This window comes from Eleutherodactylus coqui, chromosome 2 (assembly GCF_035609145.1).
Source record: "Eleutherodactylus coqui strain aEleCoq1 chromosome 2, aEleCoq1.hap1, whole genome shotgun sequence".
NCBI lineage: Eukaryota > Metazoa > Chordata > Amphibia > Anura > Eleutherodactylidae > Eleutherodactylus > Eleutherodactylus coqui.
The window spans coordinates 50157617-50181016 of record NC_089838.1 but is presented as its reverse complement, the minus strand read 5'-3'; the positions used below and the strand labels follow the sequence as shown (position 1 = coordinate 50181016).

Here is a 23400-nt window from a genome sequence, read left to right as displayed (position 1 = left end):
GGAATATTAGACACAGATTGATGAAGCAGAAATGTCCCCGTTTTGGATGGTGAGAGAGAACGTAGCTTCCATCTGCGGGTGCAGCCTACGTATTGCTTAGGTATCGCTGCTGTCCGCTGGTGGAGAAGAGAAGTCTGGGGAAATCCAGGCTTTGTTCATCTTGATGAGTGTAAGCCTGTCAGCACTGTCGTTTGACAGGTGGGTACGCTTATCCGTGATGATTCCCCCAGCCACACTAAACACCCCCTCTGACAAGACGCTAGCCGCAGGACAAGCAAGCACCTCCAGGGCATACAGCGCGAGTTCAGGCCACGTGTCCAGCTTCGACACCCAGTAGTTGTAGGGGGCAGAGGCGTCACGGAGGACGGTCATGCGATCGGCTACGTACTCCCTCACCATCCTTTTACAGTGCTCCCGCCGACTCAGCCTTGACTGGGGAGCGGTGACACAGTCTTGCTGGGGAGCCATAAAACTGGCAAAGGCCTTGGAGAATGTTCCCCTGCCTGCGCTGTACATGCTGCCTGATCTCTGCGCCTCCCCTGCTACCTGGCCCTCGGAACTGCGCCTTCTGCCACTAGCGCTGTCGGATGGGAAGTTTACCATCAGTTTGTCCACCAGCGCCCTGTGGTATAGCAACACTCTCGAACCCCTTTCCTCTTCGGGAATGAGAGCGGGAAGGTTCTCCTTATAGCGTGGGTCGAGCAGTGTGTACACCCAGTAATCCGTAGTGGCCAGAATGCGTGTAACGCGAGGGTCACGAGAAAGGCATCCTAACATGAAGTCAGCCATGTGTGCCAGGGTACCTGTACGCAACACATGGCTGTCTTCACTAGGAAGATCACTTTCAGGATCCTCCTCCTCCTCCTCTTCCTCCTCCTCAGGCCATACACGCTGAAAGGATGACAGCCCAGCAGCATGTGTACCCTCACCAGTGGGCCAAGCTGTCTCTTCCCCCTCCTCCTCATCCTCCTCATGCTCCTCCTCCTCCTCCTCAACGCGCTGAGATATAGACAGGCGGGTGCTCTGACTATCCAGCGACATACTGTCTTCCCCCAGCTCTGTTTCCGAGCGCAAAGCGTCTGCCTTTATGCTTTGCAGGGAACTTCTCAAGATGCATAGCAGAGGAATGGTGACGCTAATGATTGCAGCATCGCCGCTCACCACCTGGGTAGACTCCTCAAATTTTCCAAGGACCTGGCAGATGGCTGCCAACCAGGGCCACTCTTTTGTAAATAATTGAGGAGGCTGACTCCCACTGCGCCGCGCAAGTTGGAGTTGGTATTCCACTATAGCTCTACGCTGCTCATAGAGTCTGGCCAACATGTGGAGCGTAGAGTTCCACTGTGTGGGCACGTCGCACAGCAGTCGGTGCACTGGCAGATTAAACCTATGTTGCAGTGTCCGCAGGGTGGCAGCGTGCGTGTGGGATTTGCGGAAATGTGCGCTGACCCGGCACACCTTTCCGAGCAGGTATGACAAGTGGGGGTAGCTTTTCAGAAAGCGCTGAACCACCAAATTAAAGACATGGGCCAGGCATGGCACGTGCGTGAGGCTGCCGAGCTGCAGAGCCGCCACCAGCTTACGGCCGTTGTCACACACGACCATGCCCGGTTGGAGGCTCAGCGGCGCAAGCCAGTGGTCGGTCTGCTCTGTCAGACCCTGCAGCAGTTCGTGGGCCGTGTGCCTCTTCTCTCCTAAGCTGTGTAGTTTCAGCACGGCCTGCTGACGCTTGCCCACCGCTGTGCTGCCACGCCGCGTGACACCGACTGCTGGCGACGTGCTGCTGACACATCTTGATTGCGAGACAGAGGTTGCGTTGGAGGAGGAGGAGGAGGAAGGTGCTTTAGTGGAGGAAGCATACACCGCCGCAGATACCACCACCGAGCTGTGGCCCGCAATTCTGGGGGTGGGTAGGACGTGAGCGGTCCCAGGCTCTGACTCGGTCCCAGCCTCCACTAAATTCACCCAATGTGCCGTCAGGGAGATATAGTGGCCCTGCCCGCCTGTGCTTGTCCACGTGTCCGTTGTTAAGTGGACCTTGGCAGTAACCGCGTTGGTGAGGGCGCGTACAATGTTGCGGGAGACGTGGTCGTGCAGGGCTGGGACGGCACATCGGGAAAAGTAGTGGCGACTGGGAACCGAGTAGCGCGGGGCAGCCGCCGCCATCATGCTTTTGAAAGCCTCCGTTTCCACAAGCCTATACGGCAGCATCTCTAGGCTGATCAATTTTGCAATGTGCACGTTTAACGCTTGAGCGTGCGGGTGCGTGGCGTCGTAGTTGCGCTTGCGCTCAAACTGTGGCAATAGCGACGTCTGGACGCTGCGCTGAGAGACATTGCTGGATGGGGCCGAGGACAGCGGAGGTGAGGGTGTGGGTGCAGGCCAGGAGACGGTAGTGCCTGTGTCCTCAGAGGGGGGTTGGATCTCAGTGGCAGGTTGGGGCACAGGGGGAGAGGCAGTGGTGCAAACCGGAGGCGGTGAACGGGCATCGTCCCACCTTGTGGGGTGCTTGGCCATCATATGCCTGCGCATGCTGTTGGTGGTGCCTCCCCAGCTGATCTTGGCGCGACAAAGGTTGCACACCACTGTTCGTCGGTCGTCAGGCGTCTCTGTGAAAAACTGCCACACCGTAGAGCACCTTGACCTGTGCAGGGTGGCATGGCGCGAGGGGGCGCTTTGGGGAAACAGTTGGTGGATTATTCGGTCTGGCCCTGCCTCTACCCCTGGCCACCGCACTGGCTCGGCCTGTGCCCACACCCTCACTTGGCCCTCCGCGTCCTCGGCCGTGTCCACATCCTCTAGGCCTACCCCTACCCCTCAGCATGCTGTATTACCAGTGATTTGATTTCCCAGGCAGGAAAGAAATTGGCGCAAGGCTAAACTCAACCGTAGCTGGTTGCGTCTGATTTTTGTACGTTGTCCACGCAGCACACACGTACACGGAGACCTTAGGACTGACACAGGCAGGCCAAATATAATTTCTTTTCCTTTTTTGCAAAGGGAAGCACCCACTGCGTATATTCAATGAACAAGAAGTTTAATATCTGTGGTGTGGCCCTCAAAAAGTGTCACACAACTATAGTGTAGCAGAGTTATTAACTCTAGCAGAGCAGGTATTTGCCAGTCAGGAAAGACAATGGCGCAAGCCTGCAGTAAACCGTAGCTGGTTGCGTCTGATTTTTGTACGTTGTCCACGCAGCACACACGTACACGGAGACCTTAGGACTGAAACAGGCTGGCCAAATATAATTTTTTGTCCTTTTTAGCAAAGGGAAGGACCCACTTCGTATATTCAATGAACAATAACTTTTAGAACTGTAGTGTGGCCCTGAAAAAGTGACACACAACTTTAGTGTAGCAGAGTTATTAACTCTAGCAGAGCAGGTATTTGCCAGTCAGGAAAGACAATGGCGCAAGCCTGCAGTAAACCGTAGCTGGTTGCGTCTGATTTTTGTACGTTGTCCACGCAGCACACACGTACACGGAGACCTTAGGACTGAAACAGGCTGGCCAAATATAATTTTTTGTCCTTTTTAGCAAAGGGAAGGACCCACTGCGTATATTCAATGAACAATAACTTTTAGAACTGTAGTGTGGCCCTGAAAAGGTGACACACAACTTTAGTGTAGCAGAGTTATTAACTCTAGCAGAGCAGGTATTTGCCAGTCAGGAAAGACAATGGCGCAAGCCTGCAGTAAACCGTAGCTGGTTGCGTCTGATTTTTGTACGTTGTCCACGCAGCACACACGTACACGGAGACCTTAGGACTGAAACAGGCTGGCCAAATATAATTTTTTGTCCTTTTTAGCAAAGGGAAGGACCCACTGCGTATATTCAATGAACAATAACTGTGTTGTGGCCCTGCCTACACAATTCTGTCCCTGTAGTATCAATGGAGGGTGCAATGCTCTGCACAGACGATTTTTAGAAAAAAAAAAATATGCAACACTGCTAACAGCAGCCAGCACAGTACTGCACACGCTTAAATTTGGCCCTAGAAAGGACCGTTGAGGTTCTTGAAGGCTACACTCACTTCTAACACTCTCCCTGCCTATACACCACTTCTGTCCCTAATGCCAGGTGCAATGCTCTGCACTGCCGATTTTGAGAAAAAAACAAAAACAAAACACTGCTAGCAGCAGCCTGCACACAGGTAGATGTGGCCCTGAGAAGGACCGTTGGGGTTCTTGAAGCCTACACTGACTCCTAACGCTCTCCCTACAGCAGCACCAGCACGATAGCACTTTCCCTCAGCTAACTCACAAGGCATGTGTGGCGAGCCGCGGGAGGGGCCGACTTTTATACTCGGGTGACATCTGATCGCCCCAGCCACTCACAGCAGGGGGGTGGTATAAGGCTTGAACGTCACAGGGGGAAGTTGTAATGCCTTCCCTGTCTTTCAATTGGCCAGAAAAGCGCGCTAACGTCTCAGAGAGGAAACTGAAAGTAACCGGAACACCCCGCGTGGTACTCGTTACGAGTAACGAGCATCCCGAACACCCTAATATTCGCACGAATATCAAGCTCGGACGAGTACGTTCGCTCATCTCTAATGGAAATGTAAAAAAAAAAAAAAATGGAACAGATATTTCAGGAAGGAGAACAGTGTGACACTGAATGTATGCGTAATACAGGCGTCCCGCTTCTGAGAAATCCCAGAGAATTTGGCGCTTGCTTGGGATGGGTGTTGTAGACCGAGGAGACCCTATTGGAGCCCCTCTAGGACTGTTTGTCTCTCAGGGACCTAAAGAGCTCTATTGTCTGATCCCCAGTGCTTGGGTCACCCGATGTTGCTTTGTCCTTACTGTTTCCTGATGCGCTGCGGGGCCATGCTCAGAAACATGGAGGCAGAAGATGACCTGTTGTGTACTACTCCGCCGGACTAGACCAGGCATGGCCCTCCTGCCGCCGTGCTGGTGGATAGCCCAGCCCTAGTGGATTGGATGCCATGTATTGGATCACCCCCTTACTGGCATGGAAATACTGCATAGAGCACAAACTAAACATCTTTCAGCTGGCAGACTCGATGAGGCCGCCCTGCTGGCACCCTCACATATCACAACCTAGAGGCCTGTAGTTCTAAATCCAGGCACATTACTTCTCGCTGAGCTTGAAAGGGGGAGGGGACGGGGCAGCTGTCCGCTCCCAAAACTGAAGCCATTGGTCTCTTCACTCCGCCGACATTTACAGCCCGTTTTATAAAGGAGAGGAGAGACATACCCTGAAAATAAGAGATAGCATCATTTTCCAGAATTTTTGAGGATGCAAAATCATTTTTCAGGCTTTTTGAGGATGCTTGAAAATTTAAGCCCTACTCCAAAATGAAGCCCTACTAACAGTTAATTAAAAAAGTCAATTTAAATAGTGTCCAGGCAGCTATACATGTAAAAAAGTTAAACCTTTTTGAACAAAAATTAATATAAAACACTGTCTTATTTTCGGGGAAACACAGTATATATATATATATATATATATATATATATATATATATATATATATGATTCTTGCTGCTCCATATTACGGGTTCATGCGAGCGGCTGGAAGAATCATTGACGCACCGCACAGCACTTGTGTAAATCGCATAGGACTCAGTTTATTTGTCAAACAGAGACTATATAGTCCTTTAAGGGCTCATGTCCACGGGCGGGTGTGAATTCTGGGATCCGCGCGATCTGCGCGATCCGCGCGGTCCCCCCCTCCCTGCCCGCGGCATTAGGACATTCCAGTGTCTCCTCTGTGCATGTGGGCACGTCCCACACACATGCGCAGTGGAGATTTTTTTTGTTGTTGAAATCACCTGCGTTCCCGCAGCACACCCGGAGTGACAGTTTTGGAGTGTCTCCACTTGTCTTCTGCATCCAGCTGTTCCCCGCTCAGAGTGCTCGGCAGATATACAGCTGAGCGCTCCGAGCGGAGGATACAGAAGACAAGCGGGGTGTCCCTGCTTGTCTCCTGCATCAAGATGTTTTCTGCATAGAGGGCCTGGCTGTCACACAGCTGAGCGGAGTATGAAGAACACAGCTGGACCGCTCTGTTCTTCATACCCAGAGTGTCATAAGGGAGCGGCATACAGCTGAAACAATAGTATCAGCTGTATCCCGCTGTGAATCCCTGATAAGGCTCATTGTTGTTTTTCAGCATGCTGAAAGACACCAATGAGCGACCGCTTAACGAAAACTGCACAGTCAGTGCAGTTACACACAACGATTATCGCTCAAAAGACGGCTTTTGAGCGATAATCGTTGTGTCTAAATGGGCCTTTAGTCAAGGTAAATATGTAAGATGAGCCCAACCTCCTCATTTGTAAACAGCAGCAGCTTAGATTTGTCAATGACCTGAATTACTCTCCGTTCAGCTGATGCTTTACCCGGCCGAAGGGAACTATTTTTAAGTATCAGCATAAAGTTTGCAGCAAATCTTTATATAGGAAGTGCGGGGTGAAAGCTGCGGGCACACCGCTAATGTCACTTATTACTGAGGGAGCAAAGGGTGTGACATGGAGAAGTGCAACTCAATGGTTCCTCCCGTCTCAGGATGTAAAGAGGACCTCACTGGAATGTCCTTTATGAAATAAACCCTGGAGCAGTGAGCAGGTTGTCTGCAATCCTAGTTGTCACCTTCTAGGACGTCCTGCAGGGCAGTATAAGACGGCATGAAGTAAGGATGGAGCAGAGTAACTCTGGTGCCGCAGCGACCGGAGGAAACTGGCCCAGAAGGGAGCATCTGAATGTTCCGCTGACCCAGCGGGGTTCCAAATTCGGACCACTTGTCTAACCAGGAACTGAATGCTCTGCAGCTCTTTTTGTGACTGAATAACATGTCATTTTAGGAAACAGCATTAACCTCTTCCTTGGGGATATATGAGGAGCGTGACAAGTGCCCCGATGACCAGGATAGGTTAGTCCTTTCTATAGGAAAAACTGCTTGCCCTAGAATCTAGTGAAAAATGACTTCTGTCGTGGCCTGAAGTTAAGCCGATGGTAGATGGGTTGGCAGTGGAGCAGGTTCCTTTCACAGCATTACATGAACATGTAGAGCCGACTTCACATAAGACACTTCATCATTCTACAGTCACACGTAGTGTTAGTTAGGAATGCTCCTCTTGTATCGCCATCTCCAATCTTCTAGTTTGTTGTGGAAGTACTTGCTATGTTACTGTCCCACAGCTGATCTAGTTGGGTTGGTCATTTGACTAGACTGGTCAGCTTAGCATCGGTAGGAGAGGAGTTCCTGGTTGGTTAGCCTCTCTTCAAATATTCCTTCCGCAGTGTGCCTTTAATGAATGCAGACATGGATCCACTGTGTCAACCTACTGGATATGTGATGACCCGATCCAGCAAGGCTGACATCTAGCGTGCGGAGACGAGATACCCGAAGGCTGTAACCAAGTCCAGGGGTGAGAACTAGGGAAGGTGCCTAGCATGAGGGCAAAGGAAGACCCTGCCTATAAGCAAAACAAGATCACAAGATGTATTAAGAGAGGCTTAGATGGTCAGGAGGAGAACATAGTTTTACCACAAAGCCCCGATGACACTATAGATAGCTGCAGGGACTCCTCACACTGCAGCGTCCCCTCATCTGTATGATAGCGGTACTAATACTCTCTAAGCAGCTTCATTTCGTTGTATTAAAAAAAATTGTGTGACCAAGTGAATTTTAATTTTTTTTATTAGAACCCTGTGTGTTGCTCTATCCAGTTTCTGTACTTAGATACTGATGAATATACAGCGGGAGCATTGGGGTCACAAGCGTCACTTCCCCAGCTGACCACTCCAACCAACTTGTACTTGTTTAGTGACCGGCAGATCAGCGGACCTCCTGAATCTCCCTGCAAAAAGTAAAATGAATGTGACCTTGTAATAAATAGCAGCGCTGAGACCCTCAAAGTGCTTTCTGCTCCGCTTATAGCGAAGGGTGTTAATGGCGAAGGGGCAAGAACATCAATTCCTAGCAAAGTCTAGCTGGGATGGTGATAAAAGTGCAACCCCTCCGTGCCAGGAAGGAGAATATTCATCCATTACCAGTATATTTAACCCTTTCCAATCCAACTTGTATCCTGGTTTTCCTAGGGGGCTTACTCTTTTTCTGCTGTTATACAACGGTGCTATATGCTGGCTAAAGCCAGGACTGCATAAGGTGACACATTGGATAGGCTCCAACAGCAGAGAGGCTGGCAATATACAGTAAGAGAACCCCGCCGGACGTCTTTCAACATCGAAGCTGTACAGCCTTAAATCATAATGTTTTTAGACGTCAGACAGTGGATTGGAAAGGTTAAGAGTAAAGACCCTTTTATGTGGGCCGACAATCAGTCTGTCAGAATATGTATGCCATCAGACACCCGCTCCTCGTATGATTGGGTCTTTTATGTGGGCATAAAAAAAGCTTATTCTTCAGTGAAACAGGAAAAGATGCGGTCCATAAATGACATTTGTATGGGGATGACGATGGTATTAAAGGGGTTGTCCCGTGGCAGCAAGTGGGGGTATACACTTCTGTATGGCCATATTAATGCACTTTGTAATGTACATTGTGCATTAATTATGAGCCATACAGAAGTTATAAGAAGGTTTTCACTTACCTGCTCCGTTGCTAGCGTCCTCGTTTCCATGGAGCCGACTAATTTTCGCCGTCTAATGGCCAAATTAGCCGCTCTTGCGCAGTCCGGGTCTTCTTCTGTTCTCAATGGGGCCGCTCGTGCAGGATGCCGGCTCCGTGTAGCTCCGCCCCGTCACATGCCGATTCCAGCCAATCAGGAGGCTGGAATCGCCAATGGACCGCACAGAAGCCCTGCGGTCCACCGAGGGTGAAGATCCCGGCGGCCATCTTCAACCGGTAAGTAAGAAGTCACCGGAGCGCGGGGATTCAGGTAAGCGCTGTGCGGTTTTTTTTTTAAGTCCCTGCATCGGGGTTTGAAAAAAAAAAAAAACCGTTTCGGCGCGGGACAACCCCTTTAAGGATCTTTCATACCCATAGCACTGAATGTTGTCACATGTGAACAGAAGTAATGAGCGCCAATCAGCATGACATTTGATGATTGGCACTCAGTAAACCGGCAGACAATCAGCCTGTGAGAGAGGGCCTTAAAAGACTGGTACCACAATAGATTTACTACCTATCCATAGGACACATGATAAAAGTTTGATCAGTGGGGTCACCGACTACTGCTCCATTTGATCTCTTCCACCCTGCAGGGGCTGCAGTGAACCTGCAATGAGGAGGAGAGGGGGACATGGAACGCCCATTCTCAGAAGTGGCAGGGGCTCAGCACCAAGACCCTCACTGATCAGACTTACCACCTCTCCGATGGACAGGTGAACAAAGTATTTTGATTCAACCCCTTTAAGCAGGTAAGTAAAGGGGTTTTCAAATTTTTTTTTTTTTACAGTTAACTCTCCAGTTTTAAACAATTTATTAATTCACCGACCATGATGCCGGAGTCATGTGACTTGCAACGCCACTAGGTATAACTGGGCTCAGTGACATCCCGTATACTAGTCAAATCCATATGGCCCTTTTCCTGGAAGCCACGGATGGCAATCCATTTTGAGGACCTTACGTTACTCATTGGACCACTGTAGCCAATCCTTTAAGTCATCGCTGCAGCCAATGTAAACCGGGAGCGGCTGGAGGATGGATGGGAGTAGTGTGTGCAGAATAATGAATGCTGATTTTATATTTTTATCTGCCCCCACTACCATCAAGGTTTTCTTTTTTTTTTTTTTATCAGAAAACCCCTCTAAACTGCTGTTCTATGAAATCTAAGAGTTAAGGCCCATTTACACACAATGATTATTGCTCAAAATTTGTTCACACGATGTCACATCGATGCATGTATATGTTACCATCATTAGCTTTTCAGCCGAACGATGATTTTTAGTTCAGCATAAAAAACATTGTTCGGCTTGACAGCTGATAGCAGGGACCGCACCCTGTGATTCTTCACAGAAGTGCTGATAACATTGTTTTCAGCTGCTGTCCTGCAGGAGAACAAAGGGGCTGTATGCAGATAACAGACCACCCGCTGTTATCTGTATACAGCGAAGGGAGCTTCATTTAAATGCAAATGAAACTAAATAGATACTAATAGGCATTAATACCCATTAGTAGCTATGAAAATGATTGCTCAAAACTGTCACTCAAACTGTATTTTGAGTGATCATCTTTGTGTGTAAATGGGGCTTAAAGGGGTTGTCCTGCGAAAGCAAGTGGGGGTATACACTTCTGTATGGCCATATTAATGCACCTTGTAATATACATCTTGCATTAAATATGAGCCATACAGAAGTTATTCACTTACCCACTCCAATGCTGGCGTCCCCGTCTCCATGGCTCCGTCTAATTTCAGCGTCTAATCGCCTGATTAGACGCACTTGCGCAGAAGGGTCTTCTCCCTTTTGGTCGGTCCGGGCACGAGCGGCGTTCTGGCTCCGCCCCATCACGTGTGCCGATTCCAAACAATCAGGAGGCTGGAATCGGCAATGGACAGCACAGAGCCCATGGTGCACCATGGGAGAAGACCCGCGGTGCACCATGGGAGAAAACCGCGGTACATCATTGGGAAAGGACCGGCGGTCATCTTTAAAAGAAGAAAAAAAGATGCTGCGTGAACTGGGAAGGAGGTAAGCATTTTTTTTTTTTTAAATTACAAACGGTATTGATTTTAATGGGGCAGAATGCGGGGGTAGGTTGAAAAAAAAAAAATTGCATTTCGCCGCGGGACAACCCCTTTAAGAAAAGAAATAAGCTTCCATACCAGACAAGAAGAAGCCCCTGAAGCTCCTGCACACAGGTTCCTTTCCGTTATATCGGGCCCCCAGTAGCGCTTGCAGGCTTCTCTAGACAGGAGCTGGACTTTTGCTTGCTGAAGGAATTTAGAAGAAAAGATGCCTAAAAGGGAAAACAGTTTCTCTTATCTCTATGTGGTGCTGGCCTATGTGCAGCTCCGTCCCATACAAGTGAATGGGATTAAGCTGCTATACAAAACACAGCTACTACCAACTGTATGGCACTGTGCCTGCTATGGACTTAAGAGGCTGTGGCACTCACCAGAGAACTGAGGCTTCTTCTTCAAACAGCTGATCGGTGGGGTCCTGAGCAGCGAACCGCCACTGATCTGCTATTGGTGATCTATCCTGAGGATTGGTCATCAATATCCTAGACTGGCAAAACCCCTTAAGCACATCAGTAAAGACCCCGTTGGAGACATTTATCAAAAGCAGGGCAAAGGAAAATTGGAGAAGCTGCCCAAACAGGTTTTTATTTTCCAAAGTGCTGCTGAAAAATTAAAGATGGACTTCGACTGGTTGCTGTGAACAATTACGTCACATTTCCTTTGCATCACTTTTGATAAATCTTTCCCACATATGTTACTCTGCATTGTCGTCATATTCACTATTAATGAGAGCTAGCATTATAAAAGGTCTGGTGTTTGGCATTATGTGGGCCCTGTGTCAGGCTGCATGTCCAAGGGCGATAATCCACAAGGCGGATCACGCTGTGTGAAGCTTTCCATAGCGTTGCAGGACCTCGCGGGATCTAAATCACAGCACGCCGCTATTCTCTGCGGTGAGCCTATTTGTTAGATAGGCTCACCGCAGAGTCCCGTCAGCGCTCCCCCTTCCTCCCCGTGGCAGAATATCGGGGTAAAGCAGGTAACATGATGGTATATGCTGGGGGTCTCAGGGTGTCAAGGCTTGAACCTAGGAGCTCCTGTATTCCAGACGGTAGCTCTTCCTATTGAGCTATCCAGTCCTTTGGATAGCTCCACTGCATAAACCTGACTTCATGTTTCTTGCCCCAGCAATCCAGTTCCTGTTTCCCTGTCTGACTCTGCCTCATTCCCTTGATTAGGCACACTATGTAAGCCAGGCCTTGTACCTCCCTCATTGTGTGATTATTGAGCTCCCAGCTTATAGTCAAGCTCCACCACCTGCCTGCTCCTCTGCACTGCTACCCCCGACTTTGCTACCTGCCCTCTCCTCTGTACTGCAATAGCTACCAACCAGTTACCAACCTCTGGCTTTACTGACCACGCTATCTGTCCGCTCAGGTTACTACAAGAGGCCCCAAACCCACACTAGATCGTTACACTGGGTATGACTGCTCCATACCTCCTAGTAGATCTCTGTCTGGTTTCCAGGCAGAAGTCAGAGTATAGCAGGCTTCTGGCATGGCGAGAAGCAAAACAGGGTACCCCCCTTCCTGTATATCGTGGTCTGGACCCTACAGCGGACCAATACCAAAAGCCCTATGGGCAGAACAAGAGGCATCGCTCGTCTACGCTTCTGGTTGGAGCGAGCATACTTTCAGAGTTCCCAGTACTGCTGTAGGTCACATTGGGTACCCAAACAATATACCAAGATAGTCCTCCGGCCTGCGAGTACATGGACTCTGTTTCTGTGCCCAAATTCTTAGAGTTTTTGAAAGCACGTTAAAGTAACGGACTTCACAGACTACACAAACTGCGTCCAGAAACGGTCTTGTTGGTGTTGATTATTCTTCATACGGATTACTACTAAGTCTGTGGTCAAATCTTGGTGCTCAACATGTGTGATCATAACATATGCAGTTACAATATATTTGTAAGACTTGCTCAGTATAAGAGTGATATACGGCCGGACAAGCCTTTGTTATTATTGAATATATGTCTTGAATATATGTCTAGTGAGGATTAACACACGGATGACCTCCAGAGCTCAGGACCACCTATAATCGTGGTGGTGAACCTATGGCACGCGTGCCAGAGGGGGAACACAGCCCTCTGTTGGTACGCACATTGGTGGCTTCTCACCATGGTAATGATGGCTAGGGTGCCGTGGCTCCCCGGCCAGCAAGCATTCAGCGGCGCTATTAGCAGCGCTCATTCCAGGTGCACACTTTGACAGCAGTGTGTGCATTTGGGATCATCCTCCCCTGACTTCTCCTCCTTGGTTCTGCAGGAGGAGAGGAGAAAGAAGGATGCATCCGGACGCACACACTTCTGCCCGCAGCAGCGCCGAAAAAAGGAGGAGCGGCACTTCGACAACAAGGAGGAGGTAAGTATGTGGGTTTCGGGGGTGCATATATTGTATTTCAGACGCACTTCAGTAGCAATGAGCAATTCCAGCAACCTCATTGGTTATTGGGTACACACCCCCCGTTTTGAGATGTACACGAGGATACGGTTTGTGCCCGAGGATGCAGTTCCACGGAGCCGTGCACGAGAAGCACGTGACTTTGTGGCCGAGAATACAGTTCAGCAGAGCTGTGGAAGCACGTGCTGATTTGAACACAGCCTTACGCCCTGCAAAGTGGATGTCACGCTTCCCATCACCGTTCAGGCCTCCCATCACAGCGCTGTGAGGGATCCGAAAATTACATCCCCACAGCAGTGTTAAAGAGCTGTAGGAGATCACGGCAATGAAGAAGTATAGATAGCAGCAAAACGTGCTAGTGAAGATGCTGAGGACTGGGGGAAGGAGTCAAGAAGAGAGGAAGCGACCAGGGGTAGGAGAGGGGCTAACAGAGTGAGAGGAAGAAGAAGGAAGAGGAGGATCAGTCTGGACCGTGGAGAAGAAGAGTGAAGACGGACCCAGAAGAGCTGAAGAATGGAGGAGCTCAGGCAAAAGATCAGGGACGTGGTGGCCAGCCAGGGCGCTAGCTGGCTCGTGAAGATGGCTGAAGACCTTTCTGGGACGACAGCAGTGGAAGCCGGGGCAGGTAGCAGCCAGCCAGTTTTGCCCAGCAGTGAAGAGCCATGCGGAAGACCGACCCGGAGAAGAAACCCGCCAGCGCGACTGAGCCCCAGCCCGGTGGCGATGAGAGGTGGACGTACCGGCAGCCCAAAGACAGAACGACCTGTAAGGAGCAGCGCCGCGCGGTTGCAGCGTGGTAGGGAGGAAGCGGAGCCAGCAGGAGGAGACAGAGGTAGCTGGGAGGACGGCATCAACCTGTGGATGTCCGGCGGGGTCCAGGTCGGGTAAGTCCAGCGCGGGGGGAGGTATCCCCGTGGCTGATGGCAGAGCGAGGAGCGAGGTCCCGGAGCGCTCCCCACGTGGAGCGGCAGGCGCGTGTAGGGATATGCGCACAGGAAGTAGATCCGGCCGCGGATCTGCAGCAACCGTTAGGAGAGAGATGCCAGAAAGTGCATCTCCCTCATCGCGCACCGATAGCAGCGGGGGGGGGGGGAAAGCGGGTGGGGCTGACAGCCTGGGTCGAGGAAGCGGCAATTTTCGCGCCACAGCGCGGGGGGGCCCGGCAGCCAGGGGCGAAGAGGCGGCGATTTTTTGCGCCACAGCGCGTGGGGGGGGGGGGGGGGGGCGGCAGCCAGGGAGGAAAAGGCGTCGAATTTTCGCGCCACAGCGCGGGGGGGCCCTGGGCATCCCAGGGGAGCTAGAGCGAAGCGCAGGGACTACAGGGCTGCAGCTAGCAGCAGTGCAGAGAGGAACTCCCCGGAGGATTGCGCAGCGCATGCTAGCACATGGCGCGCCCATCATACCAGCTGTAGGGATTTAGGGCAGGATAGGCGCAGGCGGCTAGCGGTTGCGGAAGGTGGACAGACAGCGCGCGGGAGGAGCGTAGCAGCTCGTCTTCCTCAGCAGCATGAGTGGAGAATAGGAGAAGCAGGTTCCCGCGAGAGTTCGCACGGAGTGGTCAGTCAGAAGCGGTAACACGGAGGGATAGGCGGAGCAACCGAGATTTGGACACGCAGGTCGCAAGGCACTTTTTTTTCACGTTCACCGGCTTCTTCTGCAGATTTCAGACAAGGAGAGAGTAGTAGCAGACCTAATACCAGGATGTCAGCCTGCGGGGCTACAAGGCCAGGGAGCCCGAGGCGCCGGGGCATCCCCCACGATAATCGCACGGCATAACACGCGGCACGAGGAGTTTACCAGCAATCATCACTGCCTGCCCCCAACTTTCCCTTGGCTATGCCGGAGGTCAACGAGGCGAGTGAGTCACAAACAAAAGAAATATATATATTTTATACAGTTTGGGATAATGTGCCCGGCGCGAGCCGGTAGGATGATTTTATGGTGGCTCTGAGAGCTTTGGTGGAAAATTACTATATGGATATCTAGTGTCCTATGAACAACCGGGGAGGTCGGCCTCGCCCGAGGTTGGTGGTAAAATTACGATATTGATAAAGGGCTTCTAGTGTCCTATAATCAACCAGGGAAGTTGGCCTCGCCCGAGGTTGGTGGTAAAATTACGATATGGATAAAGGGCTTCTAGTGTCCTATAATCAACCGGGGAGGTTGGCCTCGGCCGAGGTTGGTGGTCCACTACAAGGACAAAGGTGCCTGCCTTCGGGGGCAGGAGTGAGCGAGGGTCTGAAATTAGCAGACTCGCTTTTTTGTGGCGTAGCCCCGTTGGATACGGGACTGGAGGACGAGGTGGTGTTGAAAATAGCAAGCGGATGCTATGTGGACATATGGTCGCTGTTATCCGTCGAACACGTGTCAGTCGACAGGGAACGGTTCGCGGAGCGTGGGAGTGATAAGAAACCCGAGGCGGCTAAAACCTTTGGGAATTGGTTACAGGCCTTTTTGATTTTGGCACACGTAGTGTGCAAACAGCATCCGCAGAAGGGGCCTGAGCTGCTCGTGTACATCAACACGATACACAGTGCATATCAGTTGCACGGGGGATCGGCTTGGTGGCGCTACGACGAGGATTTTCGTCGTAGGATCTCGGGTTCAAAGCGTATCAGCTGGGCGGCAAAGGCGACGGAGGTGTGGATCCACCTGATCCTGGCGCAGAAACCGGTGAAACCTATTTTCAAGGAACGGCCACAGGCGCCAGCGGACAGCAGGCTCCTGTGGCCCCAAAGCCATCCGGTTCATGCTGGACCTTCAATGAAGGCCACTGCCGTTTGCATGCATCATGCAAATTTCGGCACGAATGTTCAAGCTGCGCAGGTTCGCACGCAGCGCTGCGTTGTTTCCGACGCCAACGAGCGACGGGAGTTCCCGGCACAGGAACGAACGCCAGTGAGCGTCCGGTACCTGGAGCCGTGGCTCGACCGGTACCCCCGGAGACTGGAAGCAAACCTGCTTAGAGCGGGCTTTGCCGAAGGTTTCTTCATTCCACATTCCCCGGTTTCCGCTGCGTCGTTGCTGCCATAATTTAAAATCCGCTCGCAATAATAAAGAGTTAGTGATGGAAGAGTTGCTGAAGGAGGTAGAAATGGGACGAATGTCGGGCCCATTTCAGGAGCCGCCTTTCGGGAACTTGCGGGTTTCCCCTTTGGGATTAGTACCGAAGAAGGAAACGGGCAATTTCACACTTAGGGCGCCCACCCACTGGCGTTTGCGATTTTCGTGCGTGAAAAACGCCGCGTTTTCGCGGCGTTTTCCCCGCATTTTTCGCGGCGTTTTTTGCCGCGTTTTCGCGGCTTTTCCATTAATTTCCATTGACTTTCATGGGTGCATTAGGAGAAAAATAAGGACACATATGCAACTGACAGTTCCTATGTTAAAAAACGCAACGCAACGCAAAACGCCAGTGGACAGGAGTACATTCAATTCTAATTGCTCTGCAGGAAAAACGCAAAACGCAAAGAAAAAAAAAAAAAAATCGCCAGTGGGTGGGCGCCCTTATTCATCACTTATCCTATTCGTCGGGTGAATCAGTCAACGACGGAATATCAAAGGAACAAGCGCGTTGTCATATGCGTCATTCCATTGCGCGGTTGCTTTGGCATCGAGGGCCAGTTTTTTGTTGATATGTGCCTGCCAATGGGTTGTATTATTTCGAGGTTTTCAGCTCCTCTTTGGAGTGGATGTTAAGAATGGAGACGGGCATCTCATCGGTGTCGCACTATCTAGTTGATTTTTCTGTTTGTTGGACAGGCAAATTCGACGGTCTGTGAGTTTCTGCTTTCGTCTTTTCACGCATTAATGCAGAAAGCTGGGGTTCCACTATCAGAGGGAAAAAACGGTGGGCTCCGTGTCGAGTTAGGCTTCCTAGGTATAGAAATTGACACAGTGGAAATGATTTTCCGCTTGCCAGATGACAAAGTGGCGCGTTTGCGGCAAGTGGTGGAGTTGGTCGGCAGTTCACGAAAGGTCACACTGCATCAACTACATGTTTTATTAGGTTTACTTAATTTCGCGTTCAGAGTCATTCATATGGGGCGAGCTTTTTTCCCAATGTTTGTCAATGGCGACGAAAGGGGCAAGGGAACCCCATCAGTTTCTCAGGGTGACAAAAGGGATGAGGTTGGACCTGCACATATGGAAGTTTTCTGAGTTCGTTTAATGGGCAAGTTATATGTCCGGATGAGGAAAGGGAAAACGAGGAGATCGGTTTGGTGTCGGATGCAGCTGGCTCAGATGGATTTGGAGTGATATTTGGTGACCGGTGGTGTTGTGCTGCATGGCCCGGAGCATGGAGAGAAAGAGAGTGGATAAAGAACACGGAATTATTGGAGATTTTCCCGTTAATGGTGGCTATGGAAATATGGGGTCAAAAGTTGGCCAACAGTAATATCTGTTTTGGTCGGATAATCAATTGGTGGTACAGGCGGTCAACAAGCAATCGACATAGTCAACGTTGGTGCTGGCAGCATTACGCCATTTGATTTTACGGTGTTTACAGCACAACGTTAAGTTTAAAGTGAGATATGTCCCTGCTTACTTGAATGCAATGGCTGATGCTCTTTCTCGTTTTCGGATGTCGAATTTCAGGGAGCTGCACCCGACAGCGGATGTCGAGGGGGTATGTTGCCCTGCTTTCTTGTGGGAAATGATAGAAGAGAGCGCTTAGCTCTCGTTAAAGCGTCAGTAACAAGTACCACATGGAGACAATATAACAACGTATGGAAAGAATGTTAGCGACAGCGGGACAATGCGGACAAACGGGGCATCAGCGGACGCGGCGAAAAAACAGCTATCGGCTATAGCCTTTTTGTTACGTTTACACGGATCAAGGGACGTGACGAAGGACTTCGTTTTCGGGCAAAGGTAAAAGGGTGGAGGAAGGACAAGGCGACCAAGGACAGCAGGCGCCCGATTACGTTTGAATTATTGAATGCTATACTCGACGTGTTAGAGCCAGTCTGCACGGAGGGCTCCGAAGCGGAGCTCTTCCGAGTGGCCTTTTCACTTGCCTTTTTTCGCAGCGTTGCGAATAAGGGAGTTAGTGTCGGCGTGCAAAGCGAGACCCGGTGGACTGCTTTTCGCAGACGTGGTAGCTGACGGAGACTGTATCAAGATATGTGTTAGAAGATCAAAAACCGATATACACGGGATGGGTGAATGGATCAGGATAGACAAATTGGGGACAAAGTGGTGCCCGGTGTCACTTATAACAGAATTGTCGGGGCGACATTGCGGGACGGGCCCGTTTTGAGACATGCGTCGGGCCTTCTTCTAACGAGATATCAATTCACAGCGGTCATGCGTGGTAGCATAAGAAAACTAGGCCTTAATCCTACAGAATTCGGATCGCACTCATTCAGGATTGGAGCTGCGACGTCCGCTTTTACGTGCATTGAGGGTGTCAAAAAGGTGGGTCATTGGAGATCAGATGCGTACCGGTCATATGTTCGACCGGATTTGAGAGTTTTCTAGAAATTGCCACTGTGTTGCGATTTGTGTTTTCGGTGTTTTGCTTTTATTTTATTTACAGTGTCAGATTGGACAGTATGGGTGGTAGGCCACTCTTATATATACTGGGCGGAAAGGAGAGCCTGAAATAGGCCTATCGGAGCGAATTTAGGGCTCAATGTTCAAGTACGTTGGCACGGTATCAGAGGCTTACAATGGCCCAGGCTGCTTCAGGAGGTCTTAAAAATCAGCAGCTGGAATAAGGATAGAGTGATTTTAGGAGGAAAAGATATCAGAAGGATTGAAGTAGCTGAGCTCATTGCGTTGATGAAGGAGGACATATATCGGTTCAAACAGTTTTTTAAGAGAGTCGTAATTGTGTAGTCGGACATTGTGGCAAGAAGAATTTGGAGAGAGGTGAGAGACAACGAAGCGATTGAGCGAGTTCGGAGGACCGTTAATTTCAGATTGTCCAAGCACGTGCAAGCGTTAGGAGGAGTAGCCATACGTCATTGGGAGTTGGAAAGGAGAGAGCGCGGGATGATGCGAGGTGACGGGGTGCATCTTAGTGATATAGGGCTAGATACATTTCTGTCCAGGTTGCAGGATGGGGTAGAGTCGGCTCTTTTGCTGGCATGTGGGGGGCGGAGTGCAGCATAGGAATATGCTGCATCCTTCGTGGCGGAATTTTAGGACTTCCATGCCAGCAAGGAATGGAAGGGCTTTTCAGGCCGTTAGGGGGCCTTCTTACGCCTCAGTTATACAGCGAACGTTTTGGTTAGAATTGGACATTTTAATATTTGGCATGGAAGGAGAAAAAGAAAAGGATTAACGGTTAAAATTTTATACGGTTAAATAAAGGCTGTGGCCTACCCACAATACGCCAGCATATACTTGTATTGGTCTTTGTTTAATGGGGAGTGGGTTTAGTGGGTAAGTCCCCCCAGTCTATATAGATCGCCAGATCCGCTACATCCCGTCTGCCTTATAATAGAAAGGTGGATCAGTGCGGACAGTCGGGGCTCAGACCCGGCCAGAGTACATGAAGTGAGCACGACTGCTGTGCTGAATTCACAACAGGGAACAGCAGCCTGCAGGGGGGTGATAACACCGGACAACAGAGCACAACTCTAACGCTGGAAGCCGCTGCAGGGTACCGTCGACACTCCTACCGGGGCCGCTGGCGGTTATGCAAGTACCCGCAGGGCTTGTGAGCATGCACTCGTGCACGGCCTGCAGGGCTCGTGAACTACCACTCGTGCACATCTCAAAAGGGGTGTGTGTACCCAACAACCAATGAGGTTGCTGGAATCGCTCACCGCTACTGAAGTGCGGCTGAAATACAATATATGCTTCGAGGGTACTGGTGTATTTTGACGCCACCGGAAGCTTGGGGTGTGACAGGGCTTTAAGAAAGGGATGGCCCTGTCACACCCCTAGCTCCTGATTGGCTGCGAGTGTGGTGTTCCATCCCCCCAGCTGTCTAACTCACCAAGCAGCAACTCAGTCGGCTGCTGCTTTGCCCATGTGTGCGGCTCAGTGGGCTCTGCTGCTGCAGTGCCTGGTGCTTCGGCTGGTTGTGGCGCTCCTTGGGCTGCTGCAGCTGCTGTGTAGTACCGTTGGGAGGGTGCCTCCGCATGACGGGCGCTCCGTCGGCTGCTGCTCTGTTGTGGCAGCTGGATGCCTCGCCAGCACAGCGCTGAGCAGCCACTGGGCTCCCTCGCCAGCACAGCAGGGAGCGCGCAGGAGGCAACAGCGGAGACAGGAGGACCCCCGCTCGGCAATTATGTGTCCTGCAGCAGGGGCTCATCAGCACTGCATCTTACTCCGCCGGACAACACTGTGAAGGGGTCCCTAGAGTTCCTGTACTGCACAGGGGACATGGCCCCACAGACAGCGCTTGTGATCCGATGAAGGGGCCGAAGAGTGTAGCAGGGCACCAGGGGAAACATGGCAACAGGGACAGCGCTCCCAGCAATTCTTCATTGCTGGGAGCGCTGCAGCTACTCAGACAACATCTTGCTGCCAATCGGGAGCTAGGGGTGTGACAGGGGCGTTCCTCCTGTCAAACCCCTTGCTTCCAGTGGCTTCAAGATACACCAGTACCGGTTTCAGGGGGGTGCCATTACTACTGGGGCTGATATAGGGGACACTATTAATAATACCGGCGGTGTAATAGCAGAATCTCCATCACATAACATGGGGTCACTGACAATACACAAGCTTCTCTCTCCTGGACACACATCACCACCTAAAATGGCTGCCTGCAATGTACCTCAGGGAGCAGCCAGTGAGGAGAGAGGCGCCTCTGCTGAGCAGGTCACATGTCCTGTGTGCAGCCAATCACAGCACAGATCTCATTTTTTAGCCTGCAGCAGCATCTGACTGGTTGCTATTGGCAACGGCTTCTTTTCTTTGTCTCAGGTATCTAAATTAGGCCCCAAATCTCTTGCAGAGGCAATAAAGAGGAGAGCAAGACAGTATTAGCCCCTGGTCAGACCGCCTCATCACAAACAGCTCCTCCGTCTCCCTCTTAGTAGAGGAGATGTATCCTGCACCTATGGTGCCTTGATCCCCCATGTGCGGAGTACAGAGACTGTTCTATGGAGACATATGTTATGTGGGAAATTCCAGTTAATTATATGTAACGTTAATCGTATTCGTACCCTCCCATGGAGTGGCACAAAATTCCAGTTTATTTAGTGCAGTTTAATTTCTATAAAATGTGCGGCCTCCATCTGTCACCGCCGCACCATACATTATACCGCCACCTGCTTCAGCAGTACCAGGTACCACCACAACCTTATGTATGGCACTGTGCTCTTGAAAACAAAAAAGGGGATAAGGTGCCCAGTAGAGTGTTGCAGCCCCTGCATTCAGCTGATCATTGGGTGGGCCAGGACCCCTATAAGACCCAACCCTTAGTTGTTGCTTAAGTAAAAGCAGGTATGCTTCCTTCGGCATTACTACAGTACAGTTTACCGTCACTGGTAATGTTAGCTATCTTACTTCTTCCTTTGGTGGCCCCCCATCCCGCCGTCAGACAGCCATCAGGCTCAAACTCTTCGATGTCTTGTGGCAAACATATAACTGCAATGGAGTCACCTAGAAGAGAAGACAATTCCATGTATCAATGGCTTCTATTTAATGTGTATTATGTGCATTACACTCCTGTGTGAAGGAGCCCACATGTGAAGGAGTCAGATTTTAGAAGTGGTGGCAACTGGAAGAGGCGAGGAGCTTGACATGTCCTGACACAGTTGTGATCCCCCCTTGTAGGGTGACACTACCTACTAATCCAATGACACAGCTCACGCTCCATCTGTGAAAGCTGGGTAACAGACCCTATTGGAACAGTATTGGTGGCCATGTTGGCTGTCATCCTTATGATAGCCATTAATATTTATTGTTGGGGGGCGGACTCCCAACATGCTCAACAAGCAGCTGAAATAAACATGGCTGTGCCTGATACAAAAGTTTAGTCCTATAGACTTACATGGGTCTGAACTGTTGTACCAGACCCAGACACAACCAGACTTGTGGCACTGTGCCTGGGTAGACAATGGCCCTTATAAACGCATTCGTAAATGACAGATTTGTATCTAAAACTGCCTCAGAATAAAGGCGCACGGAGGGTTAGACAAATTTACAAATAGTTTGTGCCAAAACAAAAACAAAAACGAACAACCTCATCCATTTGGCGCAATATACGCCAATATTCAAAAATAAGGGCCAATTTGCTCGCTTGGTCGGGTACTCAGACTCCCCACCTATCAGATATTGATACAACCCCGTTAATAGATCTCCTGGATGTTCTGTAGCTGAAATTCTTACCTAGGAGAAGGGGAGACTCAAGCTCTAGTAGGCAGATGTCATAATCTGGAGGAAGCAGGTCTTCACTGTACAGTTCGTGAACGTATGATCTCCTAACTATGGCTTCTGTCCTCTTGGTCAGGTCCGTCTGTCCTACGATGGCTCTGTCTGAGCCCACACTGCAAATAAAGGAACATTTATAGGACTTCCGGACCTTTTCAAAACAAAGTCTTGGAGATTTCAGATATATAGTTAGTAATCCTTGCCCCAAATGCTACACGATGGCAGTTTCCCAGCAGTTGCAGCTGCCGTTGTTGTAAGCGATGCCGAGCATGCAAATCCCCCGACACCGTTCCACTGAGATTGCGCCAAAATGCTTTGTAATCCACTGCATTTCCTATAATGTGATGTCTGGGGAATTTTTAGGGATCATTTTCAAAAGCCACATTCTTGACACAGTTAAAGAGGTATTCCGGTAGCATAAAGGTAAAGGTTTATGTAGACCAATGAGAGCTTTGCATGAACAGGCATTGCTAAAGGTTGGCAGCACTGGATTTTGGGTAGTACATGGCTGTCAACAGTGCTGGCCTTAGGTTGGATGGCATCTTGCGTGGAATTTTCTTTGCTTCCCCTCCATCATAAGAAGAAAAAAAATTATACATATATAACTATGGAGCAGTCTGCCAGGATTCTGCTTGTGCAAGATACCAGAACAACTCAGGGAGAAAATGCTGTACCAGAAACAAGCTCAGTACATAACTACAACACCAGAATCAAGCTCATAACATGACTACAGTGCCAGAACCAAGCTAATTACACATATACACACACACAAAGCACAAACCAACCTCAGTGCATGGATTCAATACCAGAACCAATATAAATATATTGACAGAACCAAGCTTAAATTATAAATACAGTAGCAGAACTAAGTGATTGTGTTGCGGGTGCGCCGATGGGCTGACATTGCTGCCTCCTTACATCAGAGGGAAAGAATCAGAGCTGTGATGAGAATGATTAATGTAGCTCCAATAGAGGTTTCTGCATAGGGGCT

The 23400-nt window shown here is 50.1% G+C and overlaps 1 protein-coding gene across 1 annotated transcript in view; it reads right to left on the bottom strand.

The window, feature by feature from the left end:
* Positions 1-7669: 7669 nt before the first annotated feature.
* OVCH1 (ovochymase 1) overlaps positions 7670-23400 on the bottom strand; it is a 68405-nt gene continuing 52674 nt past the window's right edge. The window contains exons 24-27 of the mRNA XM_066589253.1: positions 22368-22525; positions 21543-21638; positions 10757-10890; positions 7670-7828 (exon numbers count right to left, since the gene is read on the bottom strand). Of these exons, the coding sequence (XP_066445350.1) occupies positions 7670-7828; positions 10757-10890; positions 21543-21638; positions 22368-22525 (547 nt within the window). The remainder of the gene's footprint in view (positions 7829-10756; positions 10891-21542; positions 21639-22367; positions 22526-23400) is intronic.